Source organism: Zophobas morio, unplaced genomic scaffold (genome assembly GCF_036711695.1).
Source record: "Zophobas morio isolate AGI-343-1 ecotype UQ-CSIRO unplaced genomic scaffold, CSIRO_AGI_Zmor_V1 ptg000054l, whole genome shotgun sequence".
NCBI lineage: Eukaryota > Metazoa > Arthropoda > Insecta > Coleoptera > Tenebrionidae > Zophobas > Zophobas morio.
Window position 1 is genome coordinate 380,709 of NW_026972159.1, and position 24,218 is coordinate 404,926.

General features: G+C 30.8%; 4 protein-coding genes across 4 annotated transcripts; all 4 read right to left on the reverse strand.

Annotated features, from left to right (window-relative positions):
- Positions 1–3,615: 3,615 nt before the first annotated feature.
- On the reverse strand, positions 3,616–4,966 carry LOC135142776 (uncharacterized). Its single transcript, XM_064074523.1, has 7 exons — positions 4,946–4,966; positions 4,587–4,737; positions 4,449–4,541; positions 4,260–4,398; positions 4,078–4,205; positions 3,869–4,024; positions 3,616–3,818 (listed from the first exon to the last, which is right to left on the reverse strand). The coding sequence occupies exons 1-7, from the start codon at positions 4,964–4,966 to the stop codon at positions 3,667–3,669; spliced, it is 840 nt and encodes a 279-aa protein (XP_063930593.1). The 3' UTR covers positions 3,616–3,666.
- A 7,100-nt stretch (positions 4,967–12,066) lies between these two features.
- LOC135142843 (putative beta-carotene-binding protein) lies at positions 12,067–13,125 on the reverse strand. Its single transcript, XM_064074618.1, has 6 exons — positions 13,019–13,125; positions 12,877–12,969; positions 12,696–12,831; positions 12,519–12,646; positions 12,319–12,468; positions 12,067–12,269 (listed from the first exon to the last, which is right to left on the reverse strand). Exons 1-6 carry the CDS (start codon positions 13,077–13,079, stop codon positions 12,118–12,120), a joined length of 720 nt encoding a protein of 239 aa, XP_063930688.1. The 5' UTR covers positions 13,080–13,125; the 3' UTR covers positions 12,067–12,117.
- A 1,279-nt stretch (positions 13,126–14,404) lies between these two features.
- On the reverse strand, positions 14,405–15,482 carry LOC135142901 (uncharacterized). Its single transcript, XM_064074704.1, has 6 exons — positions 15,343–15,482; positions 15,205–15,297; positions 15,018–15,156; positions 14,839–14,966; positions 14,638–14,790; positions 14,405–14,589 (listed from the first exon to the last, which is right to left on the reverse strand). Exons 1-6 carry the CDS (start codon positions 15,401–15,403, stop codon positions 14,435–14,437), a joined length of 729 nt encoding a protein of 242 aa, XP_063930774.1. The 5' UTR covers positions 15,404–15,482; the 3' UTR covers positions 14,405–14,434.
- A 7,138-nt stretch (positions 15,483–22,620) lies between these two features.
- Positions 22,621–23,938, reverse strand: LOC135142862 (protein takeout-like). The gene is made up of 6 exons (XM_064074638.1): positions 23,731–23,938; positions 23,589–23,681; positions 23,393–23,531; positions 23,204–23,337; positions 22,997–23,143; positions 22,621–22,940 (listed from the first exon to the last, which is right to left on the reverse strand). The coding sequence occupies exons 1-6, from the start codon at positions 23,792–23,794 to the stop codon at positions 22,789–22,791; spliced, it is 729 nt and encodes a 242-aa protein (XP_063930708.1). The 5' UTR covers positions 23,795–23,938; the 3' UTR covers positions 22,621–22,788.
- Between the last annotated feature and the right edge of the window lie 280 nt (positions 23,939–24,218).

Sequence of the window (24,218 nt, forward strand, 5' to 3'; positions counted from 1 at the left end):
AATTTCATAATTTTGCAATTTTTCTATTTTTAAATTTTAAAATTTTCAGTTTTGAAATTTTTTGAATTTTCAGTTTTATATTTTTACCATTTTTCGATTTCTAAATTATCCAGTTTTTTAATAAATCAGCTTTTAAATTATCATATTTTCCAATTTCTTGGTTTTTCAATTTTCGATTTTGGAATCTTTCGAATTTTCATTTTTCAATCGTTCGATTTTTCATTTAATAATTTTGCAGTTTTCCATTTTTACAATTTCATAAATTTTCGAATTCACAGTTTTCCAATTTTTCAATTTTGTAATTCTACAATTTTTCGATTTTTTGATTTTTGTTTGTTCAAAATTACAATTTTATTTTTTCAAGTTTTGATTTTAAAATTGTTCAATTGTCAATTTTATATTTTGCAATTTTTCAGTTTGACAGACTATTGATTTTTCGATTTTGTGATCTTATAAAATTTTCGATTTTTTGATTTTTAATTGTTCAAAATTTCTTATTGATATGTCAAGTTCTGGATTTTTGAATTTAATTATTTTACAATTTGTCGTCGTTAAAGGTATCCGATTTTTCAATTATTCGATTTTTAAATTATAGATTTTTCAAATTTTTGGATGTCTTGGTTACTTGGTTTTTAATTAATCAGTTTTTCAATTTTAAATTTTATACTTCTTCGTTTTTAAATTCTTCGTTTTCTTCTAATATTAGAATTTTTTTTTAAATTATCCGAATTTCATGATTTGGATTTTTCAATTTTTAATTTTTAATATTTTAAAACTTCAGTTTCAATTTTTACAAGATATTTTTTTCAATTTCATAATTTTTCAAGTTTTCAATTTTGTAATTTTCCTATTTTTAAATTGCCTCATTTGATTTTGAATTTTCGATTTTCATGTCTTTCTATTTTTCATTTAATAATTTTGCAGTTTAATAAATTTTTTGGAATTCACAATTTTCCAATATTTCAATTTTGTAATTTAATAATTTTTCAATTTTTTGATTTTTAATTCTCCAAAATTTTAATTTTTTTTCGTTTTTAAGAAAATCCGATTTTTCTGTTTTTTGATTTTACATTTGTTGTATTTTCCAAATTTATATTTTTACAATTTTTGGAAGTCTAAATTATTCGGTTTGTAATTAACCAATTTCTCAATTTTCAATTTTATAAAGCTTCGTTTTTTAAATTTTTCGTTTTTTCAGTTATTTAATTCGTAATTATCCCAATTTCATTGTTTCGATTTTCCAATTTTTGATTTTTAATTTTTCAAAATGTCAATTTTCAATTCCTCAAGTTTCCTTTGTCAATTTCATAATTTCGCAATTTTTCTAAAATTTTAATTTCTATTTTGCATTTGATTTTTAAATTTTTCAAGTTTTCAGTTTTACAGTTAATTAATTTTTTGATTTTGTAATCTTCTAAAATTTTCGATTTTTTGTTTTTGAATTCTTCAAAATTTCAACTTTAATTCAAGTTCTGGATTTTTCAATTTTTCGATTTTACAATTTTTGGTTACTCGGTTTTTAATTAATCAATTTTTCAGTTTTAAATTTTATAATTCATCGTTCTCAAAATTTTGCGTTTTTCAAATATTTAAATTTTCCAAGTTTTTGCATTTTAAATTTCATAATTCTACAAGTTTTCAGTTTTTCAATTTTATAATTTCTCTATTTTTTAATCGCCCCAATTTTTTAAAATTCATACCATTTTTCGGTTCAATAACTTTGCAATTTTTTTATTTTTCAATTTTATATTATATTACTACAAATTTTCGATTTCTCAACTGTGCGGTTTCTAAATCAATCCGTTTTTCAGTTACCAAATTTTCGAATTTCTCGATTTTTCAATTTTTCGGTTTTGTAAATTTGCCAAGTTTATAGTTATCCAATTTTTCAATTTTTTAGTTTTAGAATTTTTCAAATTTTTGATTTTTAATTGTTCAAAATTATAAATCTCAATCCTAATTTTATAAATCTGCGCTTTTTAAATTTTTCATTTCTTCAATTATTTAATTTTTAATCATCTGAATTGCATTGTTTTTTAGGTATTTCCAGTTTTTGATTTTTAATTTTTCAAAATTTCGATTTTGAATTTTCCAAGTTTTTGATTTTTCAGTTATCCAAATTTCATTCTTTCCATTTTCTAATTTTTTACATTTTAATATTTCAAAATTTCGATTTTCAGTTTTTCAAGTTTTTGATTTTTCAATTTCATAAAATTGCAATTTTTGATTTTTCAGTTTTGTAATTTTTCTATTTTATAATTGCCTGATGTTTCAATTTTAAAATTTCACCTCTTCGGTTTAGTAATTTTTGAAAATTTTTAATTTTAATTGTTCAAAATTATAAATCTTAATCTTAATTTTATACAAATTCGTCTTCTAAATTTTTCGTTTTTTCAATTATTTAATTTTTATTTATCCGAATTGCATTGTTTCGTTTTTTCAGTTTTTGAGTTTTAATTTTCCAAAATTTCGATTCTGAATTTTCCAAATTTTTGATTTTTCGATTTCTTAATTTCGTAATTTTTCGATCTTTAATTTTAATAATTTTTCTACTTTAAATTTAAGTGAAATTTCAATTTTTCAGTTTTAAAATTGTTAATTTTATATTGTGCAATTTTTCGGTTTTACAGTTTAATTATTTTCGATATTGTAATCTTATAAAATTTTCGGTTTTTTTGTTTTTTCAGTTATCCAAATTTCATTGTTTCGATTTTCTAATTTTTTGCATTTTAATATTTCAAAATTTCGATTTTCAATTTTCCAAGTTTTTGATTTTTCAATTTCATAAAATTGCAATTTTTGGATTTTTCAATTTTGTAATTTTTCTATTTTATAATTGCCTGACATTTCAATTTTAAAATTCTACCACTTTTCGGTTTAGTAATTTTTCAATTTTTTGATTTTCAATTGTTCCAAATCATAAATCTTAATGTTAATTTTATAAAACTGCGTTTTTAATTATTTAATTTTTAATTATCCGAATTTCATTATTTCGTTCTTCCAGTTTTTGATTTTTAAATTTTCAAAATTTCGATTTTGTAATCTTATAAAATTTTCGGTTTTTTGATTTTAATTGTTCAAAATTTGAATTTTAATTTTTCAAGTTTTTGATTTTTCAATTTCAGAATTTCGCAATTTTTAAATTCTTCGATATTAAGATCTTTCGTTGTTACAATCATTCAATTTTTTATTTTTCAGTTATCCTAATTTCATTTCATTTTCAAAATTTCAATTTTTGAATTTTTTGAGTTTTTGACTTACCAAATTAGGTGCCAAAATCCAATGAATAGAGGTTATCATAAACACCGGTTGTCAGTTGTCAAAATTGACAAATTGTGAACATTTTTAAATTACAAAAAAATTTAAATAATAAAAAAAAAGATGTATCCAAAACATAACCTAAATTTTTCGCATGTCACGATTGACATATCTGTCACACAGTTACTTTCGTTAGGCCAACATAAACGCAAGAAACATTGAAAAATACCACACATTTGTGGAGTTTGAGATAGGCAACACACAATTCACTTCGCTTGACGAAATTGTTTCTTTTGCCGGAAAAAAAATCTGATCTAACTAACTAGACTTAGGTTTCCACAAAAATAACACAAAAAATTATAACAAATAAATAATTTATTATCAACAACGAACAACAACATCACCCCATCACTCCGGGAACATACTTTTTTCGGGAATATCATCCATAACCGACGAAACGAGACCCTGGAGCACCGTGGTAACCACGTCCTTGAAAGGCACATCAATATCTTCCATAACGGCGTCCCAGTTGTCGTCCAGAATTTTATTCGGACTAACCCCTACACCAAAAATTAACCCCTAAATAATTAACCAAAAAAGCCAACTTTACCTGTATTGTTGAACTCCTTGTTAAGAAGATTATCAAACTGGAGGTGCACTCTTTTTACCGTATATTCCATAGTAGGTTTATTATACTGGAAGTAATTTTTTCCGTTTTTGCTTTTGTACGAACTTAGTGGCGCGTCAAAAGTGTAGCTACCCCCGACTGGAATAATAATTTAATCACAACCACGACACCTCAAACGCACAACACTTTACCAAATTTGAAAAAACTAGGTCCTGATCCTTCCAAATTCAAAAAAATCAGTCTCCCGTCCATTTCGTAGTCCGACTTCATGTCCAAATTGTCCACGTTAAGCGTAAACTTCAAGTTCGACTTGCTCACCCTAAATTACAAAAATTTAATAAAATAAGTAGGGGATGAAGAGTCAAACTCTGACTTGACGTTCGAAACCGTGATGTTCTCCAGCCCGTAAATGTGGAAGTTCTTGAGGGCCAGCCGCCACTTGTTCTCCTGAATGAGCTCCAGTAGTGGCAGAACAAGAGGGTTCATTTTGGGCACATTTCTCTCCTTATCTCCTACAAACACAAGCACAAGTCAAAGTGTAATTAAAAATCCCGTGAACCACCTTTGACCACAAAAGGAAGGGCGTAATTGGCTTGCTCGACGGCGCATTTGTCGAGATCTGATTTCTTGAGGGAACACCCTTTGATGTAGGGCGCTGGAAACGGGGATGATTAAAAGAAAACTAGGAGAAGTGGCTTACGTGGTGAGGCCGGCGAGGGTGGTGAGGCTGCCAGGGACAACACGCTGGCTGATAAGATTGCTAAGACGTACTTCATCGTGGGGGACTGCTGATGAGGACTGAAGGAGAAGAGTCCGCATGGGCTTTTATGTGGTTTGTGGATGTTTATTTTCTATAACGGAATATCGAGTAAAGAAATGTGGGTTAATGTGAGTGGAATGGTACTGGAGGCTTGATGTTTACAATTTTTTTTTGGTTGGAGTAGGTCTATTTGTCATGCGGTGTTAAGAATTTATTATTAGGAAGGATTTGATTTTTCGTATTTATTATTCCATTCGTGCCCGTGAACTGGAAGAGAGTTCACTTACCTACTTACCTACTGGTTGTCGCCAAGAATCCATCCTGCGGTACAGGTTTATGGAGAATGTAAAATTATATAAGTGTGGCTTACTTTGTTGTCTGACAAATTTAGTTAAAATCTGAATAAAAATACGAAATGAAGGCCAGTAAAGTGTGAATTTAGTGAAAATCTTGTAGGCAAACAAAGACACTTTTACCCCCAATAGCACAATTTTTTTTGGCGTGGAAAGCAGGACTGAATGTTAAGAGGATAATGTTTCACGAATAAACAAAAGCAGTTCAGGTCAGATATTATCTCAGTTTGTTACAATATGGCAAAAAAAGATTTGAAAGTTTAAGCGTGGGAGCTTCTGGGAACTGTTAGTATGCCGAAATTTTACGATCTCGAATATCATAGTATGTTGTTATCGTAGAATCCAACCTTGTTAATGAAACTTCTTTTTTATTCGTCTTGTATGAATATAGAAAGCATAGATAAGTATTTAGAGTTGCCTATAGTCAGACATTTTACATCACACAGTATAATAAACACAGTCATTAGGTCATTAGGTGACACTTCATCATAAATTATTAACACTGCACAACCACAAATGCATAATTTTCAGAAAATTATTAGTACGTCCTGAATAAATTATTCTTTTAATGTTTGCAGCCGCAGTAATTTTGCGTCATACTGTATTTATTATGGATAATTTACAGCTCCAGCTGTGTGAGTCAATTTAATTAGAATATTAGATAAAAATTGTTCTTACTTTGTATAAAAAATACAATAGGATATTCATACCTTGTAGCAATATTAATAAAAAATCATTTTATTACGTCGTTAAATAAATATACATTTTTGAATTGTTAGGAATTTTACCGAAGGGACTTATCAACGTCTGCAAACGGAAATAAGGTTAGCAGGAAGTCCATCGGAAACACCGACGTGGCAAAGGCGAAGGAAATCTGTGCAAACAACTCGAGAGATTTATTATTTATTTAAGTGTCAAGATCTTCACGCGTCTGAAAATCTTGACCTTTATTTACTGAATAGCGTTGTTAAGCCACAACAAACACTTTTAATGTTGTTTTTTATTTTTTTGTGTTTAGTGCTATTCACTTCTTCGTTTTTGTTTTATTAACACTTATAGTTGCAAAATTCAGGCATTTTGGGGAAATCTTTATTTTTTGATCAAATTATCCGAAGTCCAAAATTTTCGAAATTAGGATATATCAAACTATCTCGCTTAAATTTTACTCCAATTTGTCTGAAAATTGCTCTCTTGCCTAATTCGAACCACTTGTATAATAATATGACATCAAACAAATTCCAGGGCTGCCCCTGATATTTTTTTATTTTTTTTTTTATATTTGAACCTTCTGAAAATGACATCGTCCGATATATACGGTCGTATAGATTTAAAACCGTCAAAGACTTCGAGCTGAAATTTAACCAGTGTTACTACAAAACTTCTAGAAAGCGAATGATGAAATCCAGAATTCTGTATCTCAGTCGGTTCCGGAGTTATTGATCGTCAAACTCTAAATTTGTTTTCTGAGTATCGGTTTAAGAGGTATTTCGTTTAAAATAATGAAAATGTTCCACAATTGGAAACAAAAATGCATTCAGTGTTTCAAAATTGATATCGAGTCTGAATTTCAGACATTTTGGGAAATGTTTATTTTTTGATCAAATTATCCGATGTCCAAAATTTTCGAATTTAGGACATTTCAAACTATCTCGCTTAAATGGAGTCCAATTTGTCTGAAAATTGCTCTCTTGCCTAAATCGAACCTTCTGAATAAGAATCTAGCATAAAAAAATTCCATTGCTGCCCCTGATATTTTTTTATTTTTTTTTTATATTTGAATTTTCTGAAAATGATATGGTCCAATACATACGGTCGTAGATTCCTAACAGATCAAGACTTAAAAATGAAACTTAACCAATATGACTACGAAATTTTAGGAAAGCGAATGATGGAAACCGGAATCCTGTATCTCAGCCGGTTCCGGAGTTAGTGACTGTCAAAATTCAGGCATTTTGGGAAATATTTATTTTTTGATCAAATTATCCAAAATTTTCGAATTTAGGACATTTCAAAGTATCTCGCTTAAATGGATTCCAATTTGTCTGAAAATTGCCCTTTGTCCTAATTCCAGCCTCCTGAATAAGAATCTGGAGACAAAAATATTCCAGGACCGTTCTTGATTTTTTTCTTAATTTTTTAATTTCGACTCATCTGAAAATGACACCATAGGATATATGTGACCGTAGATTCAAAATGGACAAAGATTTCGTTTTGAAGATAAGTCAGTAAAACTAGAAAACTTAAAGAAACCGAATTATGAAAACCGGAATTCTGTATTTCAGCCGGTCCCGGAGTTATTGACCGTCAAACTCAAAATTTAGTTTTTGACCGATTAAAGAAGGATTTCGATTAAAATAGTGGAAATTTTCAATAACTGATGACAAAAATGAACTCAGTGTTTCAAAATTAATAAGCAAACTGAATTTCAGGCATTTTGGGAAATGTTTATTTTTTGATCAAATTATCCGAAGTTCAAAATTTTCGAACTTAAGACATTTCAAACTATCTCGCTTAAATGGATTCCAATTTATCTGAAAATTGCCCTCTTGCCTAACTCGAACCTCCTAAATAAGAATCTGGAGACAAAAATATTCCAGGACCGTTCTTGATTTTTTCTTATTTTTTTAATTTCGAGTCATCTGAAAATGACACCATAGGAAATATGTGACCGTAGATTCCAAATGGACAAAAATTTCGTTTTGAAGATAAGTCAGTAAAACTAGAAAACTTAAAGAAACCGAATTATGAAAACCGGAATTATGTATTTCAGCCGGTCCCGGAATTATTGACCGTCAAACTCAAAATTTAGTTTTTGACCGGTTAAAGAAGGATTTCGATTAAAATAGTGGAAATTTCCAATAACTGATGACAAATATGAACTCAATGTTTCAAAATTAATAAGCAAACTGAATTTCAGACATTTTTGGAAATGTTTATTTTTTGATCATAATATCGGAAGTCCAAAATTTTCAAAGAATCTCACTTAAATGGATTCCAATTTGTTTAAAAATCACCACCTTGCTTAACTCGAACTACCTGAATAAGAATCTATTAAAAAAAAAAAATCCAGAGCTGCTGCTGATATTTTTTTTATTTTTTTTATATTTGAATCTTCTGAAAATGACATCGTCCGAAAATACCATCGTAGATTCCAAACGGACAAGGATTTCGAAGTGAAAATTAACCAGTCTAACTACAAAACTTGAAGAAAACGAAAGATGAAAACCGGAATTCCGGATCTCAGCCGGTTCCGGAGTTATTGACCTTCAAACTCAAAATTTGGTTTTTGAGTATCGGTTAAAGAAGGATTTCGATTAAAATAGTGAAAATTTTCAACAGCTGATAACAAAAATGCACTCAGTGTTTCAAAATTGATATAAAGTCTGAATTTCAGGCATTTGGGGAAATGTTTATTTTTTAATCAAATTATCCGAAGTCCAAAATTTTCGAATTTAGGACATTTCAAACTACTTCGCTCAAATGGATTCCAATTTGTCTAAAAATTACTATCTTGCTTAATTCGAACTACCTGAATAAGAATATGATATCAAAAAAAATCCAGAGCTGCTGCTGATATTTTTTTATTTTTTTATATTTGAAACTTGTGAAAATGACATTGTCCGATATATACATCGTAGATTCCAAATGGACAAGGATTTCGAAGTGAAAATTAACCAGTTTAGCTACAAAACTTGAAGAAAACGAAAGATGAAAATCGGAATTCCGAATCTCAGCCGGTTCCGGAGTTATTGACCGTCAAACTCAAAATTTCGTTTTTGAGTATCGGTTAAAGAAGGATTTCGATTAAAATAGTGAAAATTTTTAACAGCTGATAACAAAATTGCACTGAGTATTTCAAAATTGATATAAAGTCTGAATTTCAGGCGTTTGGGGAAATGTTTATTTTTTAATCAAATTATCCGAAGTCCAAAATTTTCGAATTTAGGACATTTCAAACTATTTCGTTTAAATGGATTCCAATTTGTCTAAAAATTACTATCTTGCTTAATTCGAACTACCTGAATAAGAATCTGATATCAAAAAAAATCCAGAGCTACTGCTGATATTTTTTTTAATTTTTTATATTTGAAACTTGTGAAAATGACATCGTCCGATATATACCATCGTAGATTCCAAACTGACAAGGATTTCAAAGTGAAAATTAACCAGTTTAACTACAAAACTTGAAGAAAGCGAACGATGAAAACCGGAATTCTGTATTTCAGCCGGTCTCGGAGTTATTGACCGTCAAACTCAAAATTTAGTTTTTGACCGGTTAAAGAAGGATTTCGATTAAAATAGTGGAAATTTTCAATAACTGATGACAAAAATGAACTCAATGTTTCAAAATTAATAAGCAAACTGAATTTCAGATATTTTTGGAAATGTTTATTTTTTTATCATAATATCGGAAGTCCAAAATTTTCAAAGAATCTGACTTAAATGGATACCAATTTGTCTAAAAATCAGCACCTTGCTTAATTCGAACTACCTGAATAAGAATCTATTATCAAAAAAAATCCAGAGCTGCTGCTGATATTTTTTATATTTTTTTATATTTGAATCTTCTGAAAATGACATCGTCCGAAAATACCATCGTAGATTCCAAACGACAAGGATTTCGAAGTGAAAATTAACCAGTCTAACCACAAAACTTGAAGAAAGCGAAAGATGAAAACCGGAATTTCGGATCTCAGCCGGTTCCGGAGTTATTTACCGTCAAACCAAAAATTTGGTTTTTGAGTATCGGTTAAGGGAGGATTTCGATTAAAATAGTGAAAGTTTTCAACTGCTGATAACAAAAATGCACTCAGTGTTTCAAAATTGATATAAGGTCTGAATTTCGGGCCTTTGGGGAAATGTTTATTTTTTAATCAAATTATCCGAAGTCCAAAATTTTCGAATTTAGGACATTTCAAACTATTTAGCTCAAATGGATTCCAATTTGTCTAAAAATTACTATCTTGCTTAATTCGAACTACCTGAATAAGAATCTGATATCAAAAAAAATCCAGAGCTACTGCTGATATTTTTTTTAATTTTTTATATTTGAAACTTGTGAAAATGACATCGTCCGATATATACCATCGTAGATTCCAAACGGACAAGGATTTCGAAGTGAAAATTAACCAGTCTAACTACAAAACGTGAAGAAAGCGAACGATGAAAACCGGAATTCTGTATTTCAGCCGGTCTCGGAGTTATTGACCGTCAAACTCAAAATTTAGTTTTTGACCGGTTAAAGAAGGATTTCGATTAAAATAGTGGAAATTTTCAATAACTGATGACAAAAATGAACTCAGTGTTTCAAAATTAATAAGCAAACTGAATTTCAGACATTTTTGGAAATGTTTATTTTTTTATCATAATATCAGAAGTCCAAAATTTTCAAAGAATCTGACTTAAATGGATTCCAATTTGTCTAAAAATCAGCACCTTGCTTAATTCGAACTACCTGAATAAGAATCTCTTATCAAAAAAAATCCAGAGCTGCTGCTGAAATTTTTTTTATTTTTTTATATTTGAATCTCCTGAAAATGACATCGTCCGAAAATACCATCGTAGATTCCAAACGGACAAGGATTTCGAAGTGAAAATTAACCAGTCTGACTACAAAACTTGAAGAAAGCGAAAGATGAAAATCGGAATTTCGGATCTCAGCCGGTTCCGGAGTTATTTACCGTCAAACCAAAAATTTGGTTTTTGAGTATCGGTTAAAGAAGGATTTCGATTAAAATAGTGAAAATTTTCAACAGCTGATAACAAAATTGCACTGAGTATTTCAAAATTGATATACAGTCTGAATTTCAGGCGTTTGGGGAAATGTTTATTTTTTAATCAAATTATCCGAAGTTCAAAATTTTCGAATTTAGGACATTTCAAACTATTTCGTTCAAATGGATTCCAATTTGTCTAAAAATTATTATCTTGCTTAATTCTAAATACCTGAATAAGAATCTGATATCAAAAAAAAATCCAGAGCTGAGGCTGATATTTTTTTTATTTTTTTATATTTGAAACTTCTGAAAATGACATCGTTCGATATATACCATCGTAGATTCCAAACGGATAAGGATTTCGATGTGAAAATTAACCAGTCTAACTACAAAACTTGAAGAAAGCGAACGATGAAAACCGGAATGACGTATCTTAGTAGGTTCCGGAGTTATTGACCGTCAAACTAAAAACTTGGGTTTTTGAGTATCGGTTAAAGAAGGATTTCGATTAAAATAGTGAAAATTTTCAACTGCTGATAACAAAAATGCACTCAGTGTTTCAAAATTGATATAAAGTCTGAATTTCGGGCCTTGGGTAAATGTTTATTTTTTATTCAAATTATCCGAAGTCCAAAATTTTCGAATTTAAGACATTTCAAACTATCTCGCTTAAATGGACTTCAATTTGTCTAAAAATTGCTTTCTTGTCTAATTCGAACCACCTGAATAAGAATCTGGCATCAAAAAAACTCCAGAGCTACTGCTGATATATTTTTTATTTTTTTATATTTGAATCTTCTGAAAATGACATCGTCCGATATATACCATCGTAGATTCCAAACGGATAAGGATTTCGATGTGAAAATTAACCTGTCGAACTACAAAACTTAAATAAAGCGAACGATGAAAACCGGAATTCTGTATCTCAGCCGGTTCCGGAGTTATTGATCGTCAAACTCAAAATTTGGTTTTTGAGTATCGGTTGAAGAAGGATTTCGATTAAAATAGTGAACATTTTAAATAACTGATACCAAAAACGGACTCAATGGTTCAAAATTAGTATTTAAGCCGAATTTCAGGCATTTTGGAAAAAGTTAATTTTTTGACAAAATTATCTGAAGTTTAGAATTTTCGAAAAAATGTCAAACTATCCCGCTATGAATGGACTCGAATTTGTCTGAAAATTGCTCTATTGCCCAATTCGAACCGCTTGAACAAGAATTTGGAGTCAAAAAATTCTAGAGCAGTTCTTGATTTTTAAATTTTTTTTTAAATTCGAGTCCCTTGTAATAGGTACTTCATGAAGAATAGGGTAAAACCTCATACCAAGGTATAAGTAAAACCTCTCAGTTTACTAACAACTCTTTACTACACTAGCCTTAATACAAAAACATCAACAACTCATTCCGGAAAAATCTCCTTCTCCGGTACTTTGTCCAGAATCTTCGGAACAATCGACTCGATGATCGCACTCACAGTTTCCTTAATCGGAGCCCCCACATCCTTCAACACATCCTGCCAACTGTCATTCAAAATCTGGTTGATATCCGAACCTACAACCCTTCCATAAAACACCCGCCACAAAAAAATCAAACCAAGTACTTAGTTTCTGGTCTCCAGCGATAAGATTGTCCATCTGGAAATAGGCCCGCTTGAGCGTAAAATCAATCTTCGGTTTCTCCAGTTTCAAATATTCGAGCCCGCCCTTCGTGTACCGAGTAACCGCAGCGGTGACCCGATAGGTACCACCAACTAGAAAAAGCCACTTCATTCTGGAACCGTAGTACTAAAACGGTACTCACCCCCGGTCATGTTCGCCGGACCTTCACCCTGCAAAGTCAAGACCAAAACTTTCCCATCTGTGTGGTGAGTACCCACAAGGTTCAAATTTTCAATTTCGAAGGTCGCGTCGAACTGCGACGGGTCAAGACTACAAAAAAAATTTGTCACAAGTCTAGGATGTAACAATTTGTACTTACTTTAAAGCTGTGGCTTTGATGTTTCTGATTCCGAAAATCTGGACGTCTTTCAACGAGAGTTTGAAGTTGTTTTGTTCCACCTCGATTAAGGGTAGGCGGAGAGGGTCCAATTTCGGTATGCCCAAGCTTTTGTCACCTGTATTTAAACATTAGAACTATTTTTGTCAAATTGATTATTCACCTTTAACGATGTGAGGAATCGCCTCGTTGGCACTTTCCAGCGCACATTTCAAAAAATCCGGGCTTTTGGTGCTGCACGGTTTGATGTAGCTCGCTGTAAAAAATTTTCGTCAAAAAAAATTGGGTTAAATTTTTTGACTTACGTAGTTTTTGTTGTGCCAGCGCACACGCTACTACGATTTGGAGAACAAGCAGCCAATACATCTCGCTAACAATAAAACAAGACTGCAGTTAAACAAATTGAGCTTCTTTTTATAGTTGTGCCGGCCGCAAGTTTTACTCTTTTATTTTTTTTGTACCGGAACGCGTACTAAGGTTAAACATATATTGTGTAAAAGAACAATCATCGGGCGATTATCTCGTAGCGCTGGGACTCGCTACCGATTTGTGAATGTCTTGGGAACCACTCGTTAAATATGTTAACAAAAATGGGTGTTGATTGGTTATTAATTTAAATAATTATTACCAATCAAACAAGTTTGGTAAAAAGGCTGGGTTTTATTGGACACCGATTAATATATATATATAGGATTAAGTGATGTTAGGACCAATGGGTGGCATTCAGTGAAATTCGAGAATTTTTGTTGCCGTGCAAATAATTGTTCAAGGGCGCGAAGGTGATCACTGCAAACACGTTTTTACGGACTTAGTTGAAAAACAAGAAAAACCACGATTATTAAAATATAATTAGAATAATAACAATTTTTTTTCACAGAAAACACCCTGTATATTGTCTCTCGTGACTAAAATCGACAAAGCTGTGTCGCCTCTGTTGCAAATTTAGTTATTATTTGGTACAAAACCCGAGACGTAGCCGAGAAGTAAATACATTGTGATTTTTTACACAACGAGGAATACTCGGCATAATTAAGTTAAAACATAAACTCGTCAAGCTGCTTGATTATTAGATTTAAATATGCAAATTATCGCGCTGAAAGAGTAACCTCGATTAAATTTTGGCACGTGTAAAAACCATCTGAACCGTTAATCTACAAGAAATCTCTCATAATCGCATTTTTAACTTTATTAGTTGACAGTTGTTTAAATTAGTCATTTAAAATGCATTGTGTGTTCGGAATTTTCTTTCAATTCATCGTTGGTTGCCTGCGACCTTGTACCTTCTGGAAAATTACAAACCAAAATTGAATAGGCTTCGGCAAACTTAATTAAAATTTGTTTATTAAGTGCTTCAGAGAAATCTAAAATCGAATGTGCAAATTTATTAAAATGATTGATGGTGTACTGAGAAACTATGAATGCGTTTTATCCGTTTCATAAAAAGTTACAAATATTTTGGTTATTGTTTTAAGAATTAATTAAGTCTTGCATGCGTATAACAACTACGCAACCTTGACTTTTGGACGCAGAATCATCCTTAAAAAACGATTTCATTTGCCTTAGTGATTTTCCACGGTTTTTTAAGTTTCAGTTTGATAAAAATGTAAACCGCCACGGGATATGAGGCTTGTTGATTGGATTTTTATTTGTTTATACTTCGATGATCAAACTACTGGTTTTAGTTGGAAGGGGTTTATTAAGCAAACAATAAATAGTATGAATCACATAGTAAGGAACACGTTTTTTTCGGGAATATCATCCATTATTGACGAAACAATATCCAGGACTATGGTCGAAATCACCTCCTTGAAAGGTACGTCGATATCCTCCATAACCATGTCCCAGTTGTCGTCCAAAATTTTACTCGGGTTAATTCCTGAAATTAGTCCTGCTGAAACACGATTCGTCCTCGGGGATTTTTTACCTGTGTTGGCGAATTGCTTATGGAGGAGGTTTTCGAACTGCATGTGAACCCTCTTCACCCTGTAGTCCACACGTGGTTGACCAAATCTGAGGTAGTTTTTCCCGTTATTTTCGTACGGGGTTAAAGTGCCGTCGAAAGTGTAGCTACCCTTAACTGAAATCTCAAATCACTGGCTTTGATTACTCCCAATTTTTTTTTTACCAAATTTGACGAAACAAAATCCTGATCCTTCCAAATCCAGGAAAATAAGTCTTCCGTTCATTTCGTACCTTCCACTGGCCTCTAAATTGTCCACGTCGAGCGTAAATTTCAAATTCGTTTTGTTCATTCTACAACGAATGGGAAAAATGGACAGACACCCGGAAACACGAAACACTCACTTGACGTCCATAACCGTGATATTTTCGAACCCATAGATGCTCAGATTGGTTACACCCATTCTCCACTTATTATCCTGAATTAACTCTACCAGTGGTACAACCAGAGGTGTCATATTAGGGATTTTTCTTTCTTTATCGCCTGTAATACCACTACTTCCTAATCATGTAACAAAAACCTCTTAGCTACCTTTAACCAGGAACGGGATCGCGTATTTAGCTTGTCCAAGGGCGCATTTATCAAAATCTGGCCTCCTCAACTCGCACGCTTTGATGTAGGCCGCTGGAACCGAAGATGATTAAAAGAAAACAGGAAAAAGTGTCTTACGTGGTGAAACCGCCAAAGCGGATGAAATCGTTGCCGACAGAATCGCTAAGATGTACTTCATGTCGAGTGAGCCGGGGTGAGGATTGGCGACGGAGAAGAGTCGGATGGTCTTATATCGGGCTTATTTTTTGGGCGATTAGTCTCGATAACGGAATCTAGGGAAAAAATGTAGGGCAATAGAATGCAACAAGGCCGGTTTTTGCAGACGGTGCATTTCGATGGTGATTAATCGCAATTGCAGTTAATAAACGGATAATTATAGGCGGTTAGTTTTATGCGGTGTTTTATGACGCGGACTCCGGATCCACCCACTTGGCAACTGGTCGTCGTTAAGAATCGAATTTATTTGTAATTCGAGTTTATGGAGACGTAAAATTATTTAATTTTGCTGTGTGTTGAGTTGTCTTGGGTACAGTTAAACTTGCAGTAAAACTGCTATTTTGTACTTGGATGTAGAGAGGTTACCGGGTTTTCTCGGGTTACGTAAGTGTTGCACGTTGTTTTGTTCGTTACACGGTGGTTTTAAAATATTTTAGTTTTTTTAGTATTTTGCTACTGCATTTTATTTTTCGTTATTTTTTTTCACAATGAGAACCGAAATCACAGTAAGATACAATAATAATATACAGGGTGTTCTACTTGAAAATACAGAAATATATATATTTGAAGACTGCAACAATTTAGAATAACACACACTTAAAAAAACACAATTGCGATTTTTTTTCTAAGCCTTTGAAACATTCAAGGAAATTGGAATAACGTGGCAACGTCGCATCCAAATTTCAAAAACAAACTATGGTTATAAAATTTAGAAGAGCTTAATGAGACATCGAGGGTTGTTTGCTCACCCTGTATATTCAAGGAGCGTCGTCCCAAAATGTGTAAGTACGAAGTTACAGAGTTAAATATTTTTAAACACTCTATAACTTCAAAAAATATATATTTTTGTGTCAAAACCGCTCCTCAAGTTTTTTAAATGTGTGAAGAATCACCCTGTATATTTTCTTAATTGGTTTCAGATGTAACACACTATTAAAAAAAGTGGACATTTGATTTAAAAAAAATTATCAGACATTTTATTAAAATGTTAAAAAAATTATTTATTAACCTTTGTTGATTTAATGGGAATCGGCTTTTCGATGGCTTCTATCAGGTATTTATTTAAACATTTGCTCTAGTTAGCCATGACGCTTCGTCGGCTGTTCCAGTTGGACTAATGACGTGCACGTCATGGCCAGCTAGAGAATACAAATTTTTTGATTTTTTTTTTTTTTTTTATAATGTTACAAAAAAAATCGCAGTTGGGTTATTTTCAAAATTTGTGTTACAATATTTGGTGAAGACATAAATAAAGGTGCGCAATTTGTTGTAATATACATAAAATTGAGTCTTAATACACAGGGTGTTTGTAAACAAAAATTAGATTTTTACAATTTTCAAATGCCGATGTTTCGTTTTTTTTTAATAAAAAGTCCTTTATTTTGTTACAATAGTTATGAAATGAGAACTTGAAAAATATATAGGGTGATCTATTTAAAAAAACTAGGTCGTGTGCTATGTCTTAAAGACAAAACACTGTGTATAGTCGAAAATAATTTTAGTGAATGCTGCTCAAATAATTACCTAATAATATCTATCATTAATGACATCGAGGACTGGCTGTTTAATTAAAATCGCAAATTTTGAGGTCTGTAACTTTAAAACTATGTATTTTTTTTACTCTGATTATTATTTTGGTGTCAAAAAAATGCCCGTAAAGTTTGTGGAATATATTACAAATCATCCTGTATATTCTATTAATTGGTTTCAAATTTAGCAAACCATTTAAAAAAGTGGACATTTGATTAAAAAAAATATTAGAAAAAATAGCAATGTTAAAAAATATTTATTAACCAGGCTTTTCAATGGCTTAAGTTGGGGTGATTTTTTAAATGTCTGCTCTAGTTGGCCATGACGCTTACGTCAGCCGCTTCAGTTGCACTGCTGACGCACATGTCATTGTCAACTAGAGTGGAAAATATTTAATATTTAAGGTATCACAGATTTTTCAAAATGTTTCACTCTGTATATTTTGTGGTTTACTTAACACTAATATACTACAGGCATTTTTTGGGTATTTTAGGATCTCTCGGAAAATAAATACAGGGTGAGTCGCTAAAATTATTTTCAACTATACCATAGTTTATTTTTGAAATTCCGATGCGACATTGTCACGTTATTCCATTTTTTTTAACTGTTTTAACAATGATTTTCAGTTTTAGTATTTTTCACTTTTCCGATTTTTCAAATTTTCTTCCATTTGTCAATTTTTCGATATTTCAGCTTTGGAATATTCCAATATGTCGATGTTTCGATTTTTCGATTTTCCAATTTTTCGAGTTTTAAATTTTAGATTTTTCTCTTTTTCACTTCATGGATACTTCCTTTCAATTTTTCCATTATTTAATTTTTAGGATTCTCAGTTTTTTGATGTTTCGATTTCTCGATTTTTCAATTTTCTACTTCTATTTTCAATTTTCCTATTTTTAAAATGTTTTATTCTTGAATTTTCGGTTCCATTTTTCGATTTCTCGATTTGTCAATTTTTTTTAAACTTTCCAGTCTTCCTGTTTTTATCTTTCCGATTTTTAGATTTTGGCCTATTTGGATTCCCCAATTTTTCAGTTTTTCCACTTTTCGTCTTTTCGATTTCTCGATCATTGAGGTTTTGCCTTTGATGTTTTAATTTTTGAATTTTTCTCTGTGAATTCTTCGATTTCTCGATTTCTCGGCTTTTCGATTTTTCAATTCTTTGATATTCTATTTTTCAATTCTTCGAATTTTAAAATTTTTGATTTTTCAGTATTTTGCACTTTTCGACTTTTCGGCATTTCAATTTTTAGATTTTCAATTTTCCAATTTTTCGATTTGTCAATTTTTCCACATTTGACGTTTCTAATTTTTTTATTATTTCGAATTTTCCATTTTTAATTTTTTTTAAGTTTCATTTTCTCAATGTTTCTATGTTTTGGGACTTTTCAGTTTTTGGATTTTTCAATTCCCGAATTTTTCGATTTTTCGATTTATCGATTCTTCGATTTTTTCCTTTCATGATTTTTCAATTTTTCGATATTTTAATGTTTCAATTTTTTAAATTTTAGACAGTTCTGTTTCTCGACTTCTCGAGTTTTCGATTTTTCAGTTTCTAGATATTTATTTTTACATTTCAATTTTTGGAATTTTTAAAATTTTCGGTTTTTAAATTTTTCATTTTATCGATTTTTTTTATTTTTGTTATTTCAATTTTTCAGTTTTTAATTTTTCGATTTTTCGATTTTGGCCGATTTCGATTCATCAATTTTTCGACTTTTCGACTTCTCGCCTTTTCGAATTTTCATGTTTCGATTTCTTGACATCTGGTTTTTCCATTTTTAAAATTTTTCGACGTTTCGATTTTTTTTAGATGTCTTGAATTTTCAGGTTTTCGGTACCTAACTTTTCGATATTTCAGTTTTGGGGTTTTTCAGTTTTTCGACTTTTCAAATTTTTCCATATTTTTATTTTTCGATATTCCAGTTTTGGGATTTCTCAATATGTCGATTTTTTGACTTTTCCATTTATCGATTTTTCGATATTTTGCTTTTTCGATTTTCCAATTTTTAGATTTTTAGTTTTAAAATTTTTCTATTTTTCAGTTCTCGGATATTTCTATTTTTCAATTGTTCCAATTTTTAAATTTTAGCTTTTCCAGTTTTCTGATTTTTTAAATTTTTGATTTTTCAATTTTTTTTGCACTTTTCGACTTTTTTCGGCATTTCAATTTATAGATTTTCGATTTTTCAATTTTTCGATGTTTTAATTTTTCTTCAATTTTCCAATTTTTCGACTTTTCGATTTATCGATTCCTCGATTTTTTCCTTTCAAGATTTTTCAATTTTTCGATATTTTAATGTTTCAATTTTTTTAAATTTTATACAATTCTGTTTCTCGATTTCTCGAGTTTTCGATTTTTCAGTTCCTAGATATTTATTTCTACATTTCAATTTTTGGAATTTTTAAATTTTAGATTTTTCAGTTTTTACTTACTTTTCAACTTCCCGATTTTAGATCTTCCAGCTTTCCAATTTTTCGATTTTTAAAATTATCGATTTTTGTATTTTTCGGTTTTTAAACTTTTAGTTTCTTCAGTTTTTCAATTTTTCGATTTATCAATTTTTTTATTTTTAATATTTCAATTTTTCGGTTTTTAACTTTTCGATTTTTCGAATTTTCATGTTTCGATTTCTTGACATCTGGTTTTTATAATTTTTAGGTTTTAGGTTTAAAATTTTTCTACTTTTCAGTTCTCGGATATTTCTATTTTTCAATTGTTCCAATTTTTAAATTTTAGATTTTTCAGTTTTTTTTTGCACTTTTCGACTTTTTTCGGCATTTCAATTATTAGAATTTCGATTTTTCAATTTTTCGATGTTTTAATTTTTCTTCAATTTTCCAATTTTTTGACTGTTCGATTTATCGATTCCTCGATTTTTTCCTTTCAAGATTTTTCAATTTTTCGATTTATCGATTTTTTAATTTTTAATATTTCAATTTTTCAGTTTTTAACTTTCCGATTTTTCGATTTTGCCCTATTTCAATTCATCAATTTTTCGATTTTTCGGCATCTGGTTTTTCCATTTTTAAAATTTTTCGACGTTTCTATTTTTTTTAGTTGTTTTGATTTTTTAGGTTTTCGGTTCCTAAATTTTCGATATTTCAGTTTTGGTGTTTTTCAGTTTTTCGATTTTCAAAATTTTTCCATTTTTATATTTTTCGATATTCCAGTTTTGGGATTTTTCAATATGTCGATTTTTTGACTTTTCCATTTATCGATTTTTCGATTTTTTTGCTTTTTCGATTTTCCAATTTTTAGATTTTTAGGTTTAAAATTTTTCTATTTTTCAGTTCTCGGATATTTCTATTGTTCAGTTGTTCCAATTTTTAAATTTTAGCTTTTTCAGTTTTTTGATTTTTAAATTTTTGATTTTTCAATTTTTTTTGCACTTTTCGACTTTTTTCGGCATTTCAATTTATAGATTTTCGTTTTTCAATTTTTCGATGTTTTAATTTTTCTTCAATTTCCCAATTTTTCGACTTTTCGATTTATCGATTCCTCGATTTTTTCCTTTCAAGATTTTTCAATTTTTCGATATTTTAATGTTTAATTTTTTTTAATTTTAGACAATTCTGTCTCTCGATTTCTCGAGATATTTATTTCTACATGCCAATTTTTAGATTTTCCAGTTTATACTAATTTTTCAACTTCTCAGTTTTAGATCTTTTTGTTTTCCAATTTTTTGATTTTTAAAATTATTGATTTTTCAATTTTTCGGTTTTTAAACTGTTCGTTTTTTCAATTTTTCGGTTTTTAAACTTTTCGGTTTTTCGATTTTGCCCTATTTCGATTCATCAATTTTCGATTTTTCAAATTTTTCCATATTTCTATTTGGCGATATTCCAGTTTTGGGATTTTTTGACTTTTCCATTTATCGATTTTTCGATTTTTTTGCTTTTTCGATTTTCCAATTTTTAGATTTTTAGGTTTAGAATTTTTCTGTTTTTCAGTTCTCGGATATTTCTATTTTTCAATTGTTCCAATTTTAGCTTTTTCAGTTTTTTGATTTCTTGAATTTTCGGTTTTTAAATTTTTCAGTTCCTCAGTTTCTTGATTTTTGAAACTTTCGACTTTTCGCTTTATCGATTCCTTGATCATCCTATATTTTTTTACAATAACTACAAAATCGAGGAAGGGGCTAGTGAGAACTTGAAAAATATATATTTAAAAAACTAGGGTGTTTGTTATGTTTCAAAAACAAAATACTGTGTATAGTCGACAATAATTTTTTGTGAATGCTACACAAAAACCTAATAATTTCTCATAACTAATGATATCGAGGTTTGAACACTTAGAAACACCCTGTAGATACTAAAATGTATCTTGCAAAAATTATAAAACTTTTGAAATTGTTTTCCTTAGCTCTTTAGTTGTGGACCAAAGCCTCTAAATTCAGAAAATGACAAAAATGGTAGGAATTGTCCAAAATTTACAAAAAAATTCTAAAATATAGACTTCGACGAGCTGAATTGAAAAATATAACGTGTTGATGGTTACGGACCAAGATTTTCGAAAGTTCCGGTTTCAAATTGGGATTTTTAAATTATCCCAAACGATTTTCATTTTTCATATGGTAATTCCAAAAAAATGGTAAGAACTTTCGAAGAAATGAAGCCAAAAAACATTTCCGGAGATTAATTTTTTGCTAAATTTCGGAGATGCTCAGGAAAAGACCAAAAATTTAAATGAAAAATTTTAACTTTTTTCAAAATAGCCCAAAAATTAAAAAGAAATTCTACTTATAAACATCTCAACGAGCTGAGGTGAAAAATAGAGCTTGTTGAAAGTCAGAGAAATTTTCATTTTTCATTTAGGTAATTCCGAAAAAATGGTAGAAATTCCTGAGACAAGACTAATTTTGCCAAATGATATACCTTCTAAGAAAATGAAGGGTGGGTGGGCGGGGATCGTACTTGATAAGATAAGATTGATTTTGCCAAAAGACATAGCCTCTAAGAAAATAAAGGGCGGGTGGGCGGGGTTAATATTTGCCAAGATAAGACTGATTTTGCCAAATGATATAACTTCCAAGAAAAAAAGGGCGGGTGGGCGGGGCTAATACTTGCCAACACTTCTGGAGTTTAAACTCAACAAGATAATGTGTTTTGCTAATTTCGACAGTGCTCAAGAAAGAACCAAAAATTTCATTTAAGAACTTAAACTTTTGACAGAATTGGCCAAAAATTCACGAAAAATTCTAAACAAAAATTTATATAAAAATTTTGAAATTTTCTACTTTAACTCTACACTTCATTGTAGATATTTTAAATGTGGACCAAAGCTGAACGGTATCCACGAAATCCAGAGAAATAAAATATTTTGACAACCCACTGTAAAAAATAGTGTAAAATTGACAAAGTTTAAAAATTTGTAATTCCAATTTCAAAAGTTTTCGAGTTTTGGCAAATTTTCATAAAATGTTCAAACTGGAGCTTTATAGAACTTCTGGAAACACTATTCTAATATGTTCTAAATCGGTGAGAATAAAAATAAAAAAAGTCGCCAAATCAACAATAGTGGACTTAACAATTCAGCTTCCAGGCATCTGTGACGACGTACTTTATTATAATTAAAATTCGCATTTTCCGAACAATAGTGCGAAAAAATTCGCACTTTTATTCATCGGTTGAAGGACAAGAGAACGCTCACATTTAAAAATAACACTTTATTTTATCACCACACATCTCGTAACACAATAAACGCCACAAAAGGTAAAATTAATACATCATCTTTAAATACATCCATCAACTAGCAATATTATCACGGTTTTATCACGACGTACGAAATAATAAAATTTAAAAAAAATTAAGATGCTAGGGCAAAATTATTTCGTTGTAGGGCACCCGTTCGAAAACACTGCTAGCGATAGCGTTACAAATTTTTCCAATCGTGGCACCAATAACCTGCTCGAAATCTTTCAGGACCTCCAGCCAGTTTTCATTCAGAAATTGGGTGGTTTGTTTACCTGCCAAAATAATAAAAAAAAATAGTAAAAATGCGTTTTAGTAACCCAAAAAATACCTAATGCCGCGTCTCCGAATACTTTTTCCACGTTGAATTCCGCTTTCTCAATCGTGAAACTAAACTCGTCTTTGGTGATTTTGGAAAATTCTTGATTCTTTTTCTTAATTAGGTCGTAGTGAAAGCCGTAACTGTAGTTGCCCCCAACTGAAAAAAAAAAAACCGAAGAATAAAGATTAAAAGTTAAATGCTTGGTTCAGTTCTTACAAGCTTTGACCACTCCGGGCCCCTCACCCTTGATGGGCAAAATCAAAATCCTGCCATCGTTGTGGAACTGACCCTTGAGAACAATTTCAGACAGGTGTACCACGACTTTAACATCCCGTTTTTCTAAATCTGAGCTAAAAATACAAAAAATTAAATTTGGGTCAATAAAACTGGTAGCAATTGGTTTACTGGAAAAATACGAGTTCTGCTTTATCAAGTCCTGTGATTTCAGCATCGGTGATATTTAGCTGAAAGTCTGCTCTATTTTCCAGTTGGATGAAAGGTAGTTTGAGAGGTGACAAAGGCTGCAACCGCAACGATTTTTCTCCTAAAAAAAAATAACAACCACAATCAGTTTAAATTTTCCAAAAACGATAAACTTTACCATGAACTAAATGTCTGATTGCTTCTTTCCCGCTCTCAAGACCACACTTGTCGAATTCCGGATCGCTTGCTCTGCACAGTTTGATATATTTAGCTGAAAACAAACCTCAACTCGTGTCTAACTCGATTTTTGCCAATCTTACGAAGCGAAACTCCCTCGGAAGCACCCAAGATACATCCGGCTACGACAACGCACCAAAGCAACATCCTGCTGATCGTGAAGAAAAAAGTGTGTGCAAGTGCGTGTAAAACCACCACTTTTATATCCACTTCATTTCGACTGTAACCTTAAGTTACGTCACACGGAAACTTCTTTTATCTCTTCCAATCATTCGATTTTTATTAGTGTGACATTCAAATCCTACCTGTGAACACAGTGCAATTAATAATTCATCAAAGAAACTTTTTTCCTTTGTCGTATATTATAATTTATGGAGTCGTAATTATTATTCAAATTAAACTCAGTAACCTTCCGCGCTTCATGATTTGTATTGTCGCTGAACTTCAATGTAGTTTAGTCGAGGAATGTTAAACAGGAAATTTCCGACATGAGCTGTGTTCGAGCTAATATGGTCTTCTCCTTGAGCGCTGGTCTGGCTGAGGTTTACGAATCGTGGAGTCGTTGGCCTTT